Here is a 12,024-nt window from a genome sequence, read left to right on the forward strand (position 1 = left end):
AGTAGGTACCATATTAAAGATTAAAAAATGGGAGAGTTGGAGAAAGCTTTTCAGATGTTCTAGTATTTGAGCTGATTTTTATAGTTTATAGTTTACACGGCTTTATAAATGAGTTCATGAAAGTGAGGGTGGGGAGTGTGTGCGTTGGAGGGTAAAGGACATTTGTAGTAGAGCAGACACACATACAAAGATTTGGGGAACCAAGAAGCAAGCAGAGCAGTGGGACTGAAGAATGGAGAACCGCTAGCATCTTTGTAGCACCTCTAGCATCGTTCTGACCTGGGGATCATCTTGTTAATGTTGGCAGTCACATTTATTCACATTATGGCTCTTAGACTCTAACGTCTCCTTCTGTATCTACAGTATTCAATACAGCTTGATCTCATCATCACATTTTGCCAGGACCTACTTCTGCATTTTTGCTGGCAAATGTCTGCACTTAGTGACTCTGGGTAATGTAACAGTTTCTACTAAATTTGTAAATTACTTGTTCTGTGTAAGGAGTTTAAAGAGAGAAACTGGTTCTTCTATAAACCAAGAGGTGGCAGTGTGGTCCTAATAAAACGGGAAAATCACACACATTTCAGCAAACTGGTGCTGTCCTTAACTCCACACTCCTTCCACCACGAGTATATGAAAATAATAATAATAAAAACAAAATTATAAATTTAATTTACTTAAAACTTATTCTTTGTATGTCTTAGGTAAGAAAGCTCATTCACTGCCAGCATAATTTAACTATGAGAAACCAGGTTCTGAGCTTCTCAGACGAGGAACATAAGTCATGAGAAATCAACAAAATACACCAGTGGATAATATCGTGTGGTCAGATATCAAATGTTTCTCCTCCCGCTGGCATTCGACAATCTTAGCTTGTGACCATTTATAAAAGCTGCAGGGCCAAAAGTGTCAACAGTTGCAGGAATTTCAATTGTAGGACATGAAATGAAATTATAAAACAAGAGCCATAGCAGGTTCTTCAAGGCACATACTATGGAGAAAAACACTAGATTGCCTACTCTTGAAAGCACGTTTCTGTTACACAGAAATTGAAAGTTTCTTTTTTATATGTCAATTTTGATGGCTCACACACGCCTCTCTACTAGAACACTGTTGTTCAGTTGCTCAGTCGTGTCTGACTGCGACTGCAACTTGCCAGGCTTTCCTGTCCTTCTCTACCAGAATAAGTAGATAAATGGCTTTGTGGGAACTCTGGAGTCTGGTTGATGGAAACACTAGAGAAGCTAAGTTGGGAACCTTGGTAGAGAGATGTTTGAAGAAAGAGGATGGGTTGCAGTTTCTTTTGAAAAACAAAGTAGAAATTAGAAGTCTCGATAACTACAACTTTTCTCACGTTCCCACACACAGTTCAAGGAAAGCTTAGGTCAGGTGGCGATTGAAGGAAGGTTGAAAGAGAGAGGACACTTCTTTTTTTTGATTTTCGATGAGCCAGGAAGAAATGGACCCAGACAGAGGGGGACCGAGTGGCTGTGCAGAGATGGTCTAAAGTGAGCAGGGTTTGCATCTTTCTGCTCTTTCTCCTTCAGCTGCTGCTGCTGCTGCTAAGTCACTTCAGTCGTGTTCGACTCTGTGCAACCCCATAGACGGCAGCCCACCAGGCACCCCCACCATCCCCGGGATTCTCCAGGCAAGAACATTGGAGTGGGTTGCCATTTCCTTCCCCAATGCATGAAAGTGAAAAGTGAAAGTGAAGTCGCTCAGTCATGTCTGACTTTTAGCGACCCCATGAACTGCAGCCTTCCAGGCTCCTCCATCCGTGGGATTTTCCAGGCAAGAGTACTGGAGTGGGGTGCCATTGCCTTCTCCGTTCTCCTTCAGCAGGGGTATGCAAATAGAGTTTTGCCTGTGTTCTCCACCCACCCATAAACTAAGAACATTTTACATTGTTAAATGGTTTGGAAAAGCTCAAAAGAATATTTTGTAACATAGGAAGACTTTATGAAATTCAAATTTCAGATCCATAAATGAAGCTCACTTACTCCACACAGCCTCTCTCTCCTCCTTCTGCTCCACTCAGAGACCTCACTGAGCTGGTAGTCTGCACTTGGTTACCCTTGTAATTCTTGAGTTTTCCTGAGGCGGTCAATGATATGAGTGCCCTATGGACAGTGACCTTGCTTTGTGCTTCCCTCCTTCATAGTTCATTGCACATATTAGATTTGTTATAAATATCAAATAAGAAAACTCCTCCTGAAGCAGCCCTTGAGATGAGATTGAAGTATAAGGAGCTTATTTGGGAGGGGTTAGAACCATGGCAAACCACTCCAGTATTCTTGCCTGGAGAATCCCGGGGACAGAGGAGCCTAATGGGCTGCCATCTATGGGGTCGCACAGAGTCGGACACGACTGAAGCGACTTAGCAGCAGCAGCAGCAGCAGCAGAACCATGGTAAACTGGGACCCAGACCATCCTAAAGACTAAAGGAAATGTTCTAGGAATAAAACATACTGGTTTCCATGTGAAACAGGTAATAAGTGTAAGTGTAAATAACTGACTTTTGATCAAAATGTACACACACTGATAGACATACACACACACACACACACATTAACCAGCTGCAGCCTGGCTATGATTCTATACTGCCTTTACCTGTTGTCAGGGCTTTGTAACCTAGCTAGGATGACAGAAAATAAAAACTGCTCAAAGTTCCAATCTCTAAAGATTCATTCGTCCATGTATTTATTCAATAAGCACATACTCCCTACATCAGTGAGTATCTTCACTGTGCCAGGGACTCAAACCATGCTAACTGTATAAACAAAAATACATATTTGAGTCTACGCTCTTGTCCCTCCATCTCAACCTGCCCATCATCGCCCTGAGTCAGCTCCTTCCTGCTCATTCTCTCAGCAGCGCTTCTGTCTTCCTTTATTAGGAGCTATGCCCACTGAAGGGAGTAGTCAGACCAAACTCATCCTGGCAAGGGAGCCTATCCGAGTCACATTTCATCTCCTTTGCTGATAACAGCTTTGAAATTTGACCTGTGCCATCCCCAGCTGTCCTGCTCTTAATAATGACAAAGAAAAATAATGAAATTAGCATGAAAAAGCAGCTTAAACCTTTAAAATATATTTGCCTATTTTATAGTTTCAATGTTTCTGCTTTTAATTGCTCAAAGTAATAAGGCACACTGAGAGTGTGGGTCAGTGAAATCCAGAGGTAATCACCAGAGGTCATTTTAATCAAAGATCTAATAATCAAAAGACACAAAGTACTCCACTTGATTTCTCTCCTATCTCTATCTTGAAAATGAAAATAAGCTATTAAATTGCTGATGGAGCAAAAAGATAAATGGAACAAAAGCTTTGAATAATCAATAACTAAATCAGGGGCTGAAATCATGTTTCTATCATATTTTAGTAAACACAAGAAGGTTTTCTGGGGGAAAATACCTTGAGAGATGAACCTTTAGGAGTGAAACATTTGAAGGGCTTCTTGTCCTCTGATAAACCATCTTCTGGCATCTTCTGGCGTTTCTCAGCAGCTTCTGCCCTTCGCCTTTCAATCTCTTCCTTTAGCCTCCTCTTCTCTTCCTAAGAAAGAGCAAATAACAAGGACGTTAATATCAGCTTCAAGCCCAAAGGAAAGAGTGCTGTAGGGGAATGGTCATAGTCCTAGAAGAGAAAGATCCGGGTTCTAGAAAAGATGCTAGCCCTTCCTCAAGGGTGGCACCAGAGGTTAAGCCTGAGGGCTTGAGTCCAGCTGCTGATGTGCACTCTGGCACTGCCCCTTCCAAACTGTGTGACCTTGGCCATGTTACTTATCTACCCCCTGCCTCAGTTTCCTCATTTGTAAAATGGGGATAATAATAGTATCCACCGACTAGGGATTTAACACAGACTAAATGAGAACGCTCAGGTAGAATGCTTAGACTCATGCTCAGCAGGACAATCATCACAGTCATCACCTCGTCAAGTCATCAAACACTGGCCTTTCATTTTGTGTACGTAAAATAAGTTATCACTTCTACCTACTTCCTAGGAGAGATGTGAAGACAAATGAGATCATCCATATGCCAAGGCACACAGTACTATATTTACTAAATTGTACAAGAGATGGTTTCTCGCTTGTCCCTTCCTTAGCTGAGTAGATTATTTCTAGATAGCTTGACAAATCTGAAATGGTGTAGATACTGCCCCCTAGTGGTGAAACCACGGATGTTTACAATCCCTCTCATCAACCCCTCGGTGCCTTCATTCCTGGCCTAGAACACTCTGTCTTCTCATCAGGCTGCACATCCTCTAGGAACAGTTTTCTGACAGATTTATGTAGTCTTTGTAGTTTTCAAACTGGATGTTCTCAAGCAGGAACTGGATGTTCATGTGTCAGAGGATGCTGCAGAAAGATCCTGTGTATTGTGGACTGAATATTTGTGCCCCCACCCTCCCCCACCAAATCCCTGTGTTAAAATCCTAACCCCCAGAGTGATGGCATTAGGAGGTGGGGGTTTGGGGGCCATGAGAATGGAACCTAAAAGAGGCTCTAGGGAGCTCTCTCACGCCTTCTGCCCTGTGAGGACACAGCGAGAAGACTGCTATCTGTGAACGGTTGCACCAGACACAGAGTTTGCTGGCATTTCGATCTTGGACTTCATAGCCTCAGAACTGTGAGACAAACATCTGTATGTCTTATCAGCCACCCAGTCTGCGGCAATTTGTTATAGCGGCCGCCACTAAGACACTGTGCTTGGTAGGAGGTTAGACCAAATCATCTCTGAGGTCCAATTCAGGTCTCAGAGGCCATGTTTCTCCTCTGCTTTCATTGATACTTTGCTCCTCTAAAGAACAGCAATAACAATAACAGGAATGAACACTATGACTTCCTGAGTGTCTATTATGTACCAGGCACCCTGAATATCATGATTTAATCACCTCCACAATCCTGAAAGTAGATATTTCACAGATAAGGAAAAGAGGTCTCACAGTCTAGTGACTCTCCCAAGGTCCCAGCTTGCCAGTGGCAGAGGGTCTGATTCTAAAACAATCATTCCAATTACCTTCTAACCAAAGGTCGCAGGCTTAAGAAGAGCTGGAGTTGAACGAGACCTTGGAGTAATGTATCCAAACTTTCCACACAGTTTGGGGAATGTTTGTATAGGATCCATGTCAGAAAATCATCTAAAGTCTTGTTGCATATTCTAAATGATGGGAGATCACAGTCTCTGGAGATTTGTGTGGAAAGCTCTAGGAGGAGTTGGAGAAGCTGGGTCGCAGCAGCAAATCTATCACTTATTATTAGTCAAGTGACTTCACACAAGTCAGTCAAACTACTTGATTCCCATTTCTTTGTCCATAAAATGAGGATAAATAATGTACCTCAGGATACAAGGAAAAAATGCTCTTTGTAAACTACTTCAATGCTACAGTAGTTGGTTAAGCACTTTTTCAATTTTCAAAATTTGCCTTCTTGTAACTTTATCTGTCATTTTCAGTTCTGCTTAAGATGGAACAAATTCATCTGCTCATAATCACTGGGCTCCTGCTACACGCCTGGCGCTGTGCTGGGTCCTGGGTGTACAGCAATGAACAAAGCAGGTACTGTCCCTGCCTGTGAAAATCTAGTTACTTACTCTTCCACTTAACACACCCCCAAAACGATTTTTGGGAAAATCTTCTCTATGAAACCTCTTCAAATATCAAAAAACAACTACCATGTGACTCTTGGTTCTTGTAACTGATCTGCAGACTTTTTCATCCTTCTCTGCTCTCACAGTCTTTACTGAGGGACATTTACAGGTTCATGCGTTAAGACAACAAAAAGTGGGACCTCTGGAAAATTACAAAACCTCTCGGTGCCTTAGTTTCCTGATCTGTAAAATGGGGATGAGAAGACTACCTATATCAGAGAGATCTTAGGAGAACTGCATAAATTAATGTGTATAAAAGTTTTAGAACCACACCTAGCACACAGCAAGCTGCTGCTGTTGTTCAGTCGCTAAGTCGACTCAGACTCTTTGTGATCCTAAGGACTGCAGCACACCAGGCTACCCAGTACTTCACTGTTTCCGGGAGTTTGCTCAGATTCATGCATTTGTAAGAATTCACGTTCAAAAGGGCAGCAGCAGTTCACCAGGGAAGAAACTATTTTCCAGGGTCAGAATGTTCACAGAGACACGTACTCATGAGCTTGGGTAAGTGAAGGCGCGAGACCACCGCGCTGCGCCCTGCCTTACCTCCTCTCTCACTTTTCGCTCTGCTTCTTCCTGCTTCTTCCGCTGCTCCTCCTCCTCCAGGACTTTCCTTCGCTCCTCCCTCTTCTTCTTCAGCTCCTCCAGCTCCAAGGCCGCCTCCTGCTGCTTCTGCTTGAGTTTCTCGAACTCCTCACTCTCCGTCTCCCCACGGCGGCGGCGCAGCTCCTCCAGCCGTTTGCCGGCTTCCACCTGGGAAGTGCCTTCAGCCTCCTTGGCCTCGCTGACCCTCCCTCCAGCGCGGCTGCAAAGGAGTGGGACACTCGTCTGCCTTGCAGCCTACCCTCACCGCCCCTGGAAGCGGGGGAGGTCGGTCTGCAGGCCTTGCATCCCACACGGAAATCTCCACTGCCCTCTCGGGACAGCGGACCCTCACGGCTAAGTTGGGGTCCATCTGGAATTCCCAGGTCTGAATCCGAATCCCCTCTCTGCCACTTACCCTGGGTTCCCTAGGTAGTACAATGGAAGCAAACAGGCACTGTTGGTGGGGCTGTAAATTGGTACAACCACTACGGAAAACAGTATGGAGATGCCTCAAAAAATTAGAAGTAGAACTGCCATATGATGCAGGAATTCCACTTCTGGATATTTATCCAAAGAAAATGAAAACACTAACTCAAAAAGATACACGTAACACCCATAGTCATGTGGCATCATTTACAATAGCCAAGACATGGAAACAGCCTAAGTGCCCATTGGTGGATGAACATATTACAAAAATGTAAAAGTACATAACAGTGGAATATTATTGAGCCACAAAAATGGAGGAAATCTTATATAAATACTCATTAGCAGGTAGTGAGGGCATTCTTAACTATATCTAAACATAGGTGGCCCATTTCTGACACTTTTGTAACAGATGAATTACCATGGTCTAGTATCATTTATTCCATCCAGAGAATAGCACTGGTGTTTCCAGTTATGAAGCAAGAGGAGGAACGGAAAAGGAGTCCAAGATTACATAGTTACCAATACTGGTTTTTTGCATGCATCTCATGCTTTTAAAATAGTGAGATTGTTCTGAATAAACTATGTCCTTTAGTACTATGCTTTTCAAGCTGCATTTTGTAAAGTCTATTTAGTGGACTTTAATTAGCATTTAGAAGAACCAAGGAGAAAACATCAGAGGGTATTGCATGGAACAAGGGAAACGACCTTTTCTTGACATTCTTGTTTCAGTTATAAATACATATGTAGATGTGTACTGGGATATGATGTAAAATTTATATCTTACTAGGAGTTGAGGTTAAAAAGTTAAAAAATATCATTTTAGGTTCTTGATAGCTAAAGGTCAACTCTTATTTTTAACTCAGTCAAGGTTGCTGCTGCTGCTGCTAAGTCGCTTCAGTCATGTCCGACTCTGTGCGACCCCATAGACGGCAGCCCACCAGGCTCCCCAGTCCCTGGGATTCTCCAGGCAAGAACACTGGAGTGGGTTGCCATTTCCTTCTCCAGTGCATGAAAGTGAAAAGTGAAAGTGAAGTTGCTCAGTAGTGTCCGAACTCTTAGCGACCCCATGGTTAGGGGACCCATTAAGACTTGATATTGCTCTTTCAAAGTCTTAAATGTCCATAGGCCTGTGACTTCAGAGAGGAACCCTCTCCTTTCAGTTAAAGTCTCTCCATCTTCAGAGAGTTGGTTCTTCCTGTTCTTAGTGTTTTGTTTGGTAGGACTGCTAATACATAGAAACTTTTCTGGACTCCACTAGGTGTCGCTCAATCTTCATTTTGGATATTCAGATGCCCATCATTAGGGACTTGTTAAATCAGTCATGACCCAGTTAATGTTAGAGTGTTTACCACCCAGTAAAACACTCTAACATTAACTGTAGGCTTATACTCATTGGTGCAGAAAGCTAGCAAAAAGATACACTGTTATGCTCAGTGAAAGAATCACTTTAAAACAGAGATTTATAATTATACACATATATACATCTATGTGTGTTTTGAATGTATACACATAAAGTGTATCTGGGGAAAATGTTACTGGTGGTTTCCTTAGGTGATGGGTGCTTAACTTGCTCCTGAATTGAGATTTTCATGTCATATTTTAGAGAAAACATCTAGCTATAAGAAAATGGGTCTGTCAAAGGGAAAAGTAATTAAATCAACAAAAGGAGCTATGCTCAAAACAGGAACAAGAATTTTGACCGCATCACATCTGCTCAGATGTGCTGGGATGGCCTGAGCATTAGGGTACCACTAATATGGAAATTTCTTCCAGAAGGTTCTCTTTCTGTGGCTTTGCTAGGTGAAAGTCGAGATGAATATAGACCTTTCACTATGAACACAGCTAGTTTTCAGTTAGACTAATAGGTACTAAGCTAATCCAAATAGAGGCTCTCGCTCCTCCCCAGCTCCCCTCACTGTATAACTATTTGGAGCAAAGTGAGGTGTCTCTGCTTCTACAGGGATCAATTTCTAATTGAAACTACAACTAACGTACGTTGGCAGCTAAATTAAAAACTAATAATACGGTAGCAGTTTGTTTCGTTTTCTTCTTTCAAAACATAGCAAAATTAAAGCAAGAGTCCCAATTATGATTCTCAGTCCTCTGTCTGTTGCCGTCTCTTGTGACTTATCTGTTCGAGTTACCCAGTTTTCTGGATTTCCAAACAATGGGCATGTTAATTGTCAATTTGAGTTTTGACTAAAACTGGTTGAGAAGCTTGCTAATTATTAACCAAACTTCTTTCTACTGACAGATTTTTAAAGTTATTTCTCTTAATAAAATTGTACTTGCACCTACAGCACATATTTTAAACTATCAAGTAATTGTTGTTGCTGTTCAGTCGCTAAGGTGTGTCTGACAATCGTAACCCCATAGACTGCAGCATGCCAGGCTCCCCATCCTTCACCATCACATGTCCATTGAATTGATGATGCCATCCAACCATCTCATCTTCAGTCACCCCCTTCTTCTCTTGCCCTTAATCTTTCCCAGGATCAGGGTCTTATCTAAGTAATTAAACAATGATATTTTTAGGTAATATTCTTTGAACACTTTTCATGAACTTGACACTGTTCTAGGGCTCTAACACATTAAAGAACTGGCACTTCAGCAAGCTCTGCAATCAGCTTACCAGCCTGAATCAGCTTGATTTCTAGACTTTCTATGAATTCCTAATAAACGTAATTTTTACATTTACATTCTTGCCAATCCCAAGTAACATCTAATAGGTTCTTCCCTTCTCATTCCTTCACACTTTATTTAGGCTTTGTATACACATCTTTTCTTCCATGTACTTTCAGCTCTCTTTTGTAAAACTGTGACTAGATTTTTGCTCAAATTTTTGTGTAGAAAAATTGTGTGCATAACAACTATATTTACCTAACACTTTAGCATCTTAAAGCGGCTAGAAATGTCTGTCCCTCATAGTTCTGCTTGCTTCTGAGTGTTACCCATGCTTTGGTGTAAGAAGCAGTCTGACTTCTATACAATACCTGCTTGGAACTTTCTTATTTGAAGTGTTGCAAAAAAAACAGGGTCTACAGGCAAGACAGCTGCCAAAGAACAACCCTCTGGGAATCCACATTACAGGGACCCCCCTCTTTTCCAGAATGTTTGGCACAGCAGCCGGTGACATAACAGAGACTGCAATTTGGCACCAGCAGTTGGACCTAGTGTGTGTGGGAATGGGGCACAGACAGTCAGGTAGTCAGGTGTCCATGGCAGGCTTCTGTAACTTGAGTTCTACAAAGCTGGTCTGGGGTGGGGGGAATCTCCATATTCAACCTAGAAGTGAGGATTTGCCTGCATATACTTGATCCCTGGGTCAGGAAGATTCCCTGGAGGAGGGCATGGCAACCCACTCCAGTATTCTTGCCTGGAGAATTCCATGGACAGGGGAGCCTGGTGGGCTACAGTCCATGGGGTTGTGAAGAGTCGGACAAGACTAAAGCGACTTAGCATGCACGCACTTGTCTATCTGTCCTAAACTTAATCGCCCAGATGTATTCAATGTGATAGGAGAGGGGATGAAAAAGGGGAATCTGAAGCTCTGCAAGAGGGTTTTCCAAACTGGAGCATTAGTTGCTCACCCTCTTCCTCCCTCTTAGAGATTCTCCAAGGCAAAATAACATCAAAGGCTCTCTAAGTCCTGTGGTAAAGAGACGTAACTTATTTAGTTTAACTCTGATGCCGGGAGGGATTGGGGGCAGGAGGAGAAGGGGATGACAGAGGATGAGATGGCTGGATGGCATCACTGACTCGATGGACGTGAGTTTGAGTGAACTCCGGGAGGTGGTGATGGACAGGGAGGCCTGGCATGCTGCGATTCATGGGGTCGCAAAGAGTCGGACACGACTGAGCGACTGAACTGAACTGAAATGACTGAATGTTTCCGAAGTATCTGGCCACAGGGCAATCTTCCTTTTCTGCAACAATTTATTTACAACGTTTAGAAAATACATTCTTGAAAATGGTATTGAGAAATTTCTTCTATGAAGTCTGCTGGACCCTACAGAGAATGAATCAATGACACGAACTCCGGTGATAATGTTTTCTCATAAGCTGATCTTACGTGAATGTATTAGGTCAGTGAACAAAAACATAGATACCAAGCAGGATTGATCTGCCTTGTCAAATAATGGGAAAAGCAGATCAAACCTTGTCTGAGCAGGGCTTGCTGTTCTGTAAGTGATTGACAGCCTGATCTGCTGATGGAGTATCTCTAAGACAATGGCCAGTGACCTCACAACAAAAGTATGTTGCCTGTTAGCACGTTTCTGTCTGGAGTCACAGAGTAGGGAGACTGACTTTTTTTTTTTCCACACATGAGCACAGTCACTGTTAACTTCTTACCTGAAAGTATTCTCGGCGTGTTTAAGTTTGTGGGTCATGAATTCTCCATTCTGAGACTTCACTTCTGTAAATCCCTTCTTTGCATCCAAGAACCTCTTAACGTCTTTGCTTTCTTTGTCCTTTTTAGTCTTCTCATCTTTGAGCTAACCAATGGTACATATCAGGAAGAAACATAACGATAAAAATCTTATTAGGTTTCGGTTGGTATCACCAAATAAAACCCAACATTGTTAGGAAGCCAGAAAACTGAGAAGTAAAACAAACCACTGGAGAATGATGTGGTAGACCTGGAATCAGAGGAAATTCTTGGAGCATGAGCTATGGTCCTCCAGCTTCTGAGCAAAGACCCTGACCACAATTTTAGGAAGTCAGGATCATCCCTTATTTCACTGAGGTTTTATTTTCAAAAGTGATGGAGGTGTTACCATTTGGAAACTCCACATGAGAGGGGTTGTTTTCAGTTCCCACCGGGAAGAGCAATTATTAGTGTGGCCTTGATGGGAGAATGGCCAAGTTACTTGGACAGGTTTCTTCTTGGATGAAGGGTGCTTCTTTGAGAAGGACTTGAATGTGTTGAGGAGGAAATAAGAAACCTACTGAGTCAGCCAGATCTGTCAAGTCAGTCTTGGCAGATGTCAGAAGAAGACCACCCTAGTATTTTAATCAAATGAATAACTAGGGTCTTCAGGATAGAAGACATAATAACCCTACCTTTAGAGGGATGACACAGAGACCTGCGGGGCCGTGTCTGTAGTCATCTAAAGCATTAAAGATAGAACACAAAGGAAAAATTCCAGGGCTGACCTTGACTTCCACTGAAGGTGATAATTTAGTCTCTGAAAGTGGCTTTGCGATTGTTGTGGGAGACAGAGGAAGGTGGTACATGGAGAGCAGGTATTAGCTCTAATTTTTTGTGTGTACGTGTAGGCTTTGTGTTACAAGTTCCTCACAGTGAAACAGATTATTTCAAAGTATACTGAATTTGCATAGCTTTTTGGGGGGAGGTAAAGGAG

General features: G+C 42.6%; 1 protein-coding gene across 11 annotated transcripts in view; it reads right to left on the minus strand.

Annotated features, from left to right (window-relative positions):
* CALD1 (caldesmon 1) overlaps positions 1–12,024 on the minus strand; it is a 231,484-nt gene that overhangs the window by 18,399 nt on the left and 201,061 nt on the right. For all 11 annotated transcript variants that reach the window (XM_027538941.1, XM_027538940.1, XM_027538942.1 and 8 more), the window contains 3 exons: positions 11,012–11,154; positions 6,194–6,452; positions 3,414–3,554 (listed from right to left, as the gene is read on the minus strand). In XM_027538941.1, coding sequence (XP_027394742.1) covers positions 3,414–3,554; positions 6,194–6,452; positions 11,012–11,154 — 543 coding nt within the window. The remainder of the gene's footprint in view (positions 1–3,413; positions 3,555–6,193; positions 6,453–11,011; positions 11,155–12,024) is intronic.

This window comes from Bos indicus x Bos taurus, chromosome 4, assembly GCF_003369695.1.
Source record: "Bos indicus x Bos taurus breed Angus x Brahman F1 hybrid chromosome 4, Bos_hybrid_MaternalHap_v2.0, whole genome shotgun sequence".
Taxonomy (NCBI): Eukaryota; Metazoa; Chordata; class Mammalia; order Artiodactyla; family Bovidae; genus Bos; species Bos indicus x Bos taurus.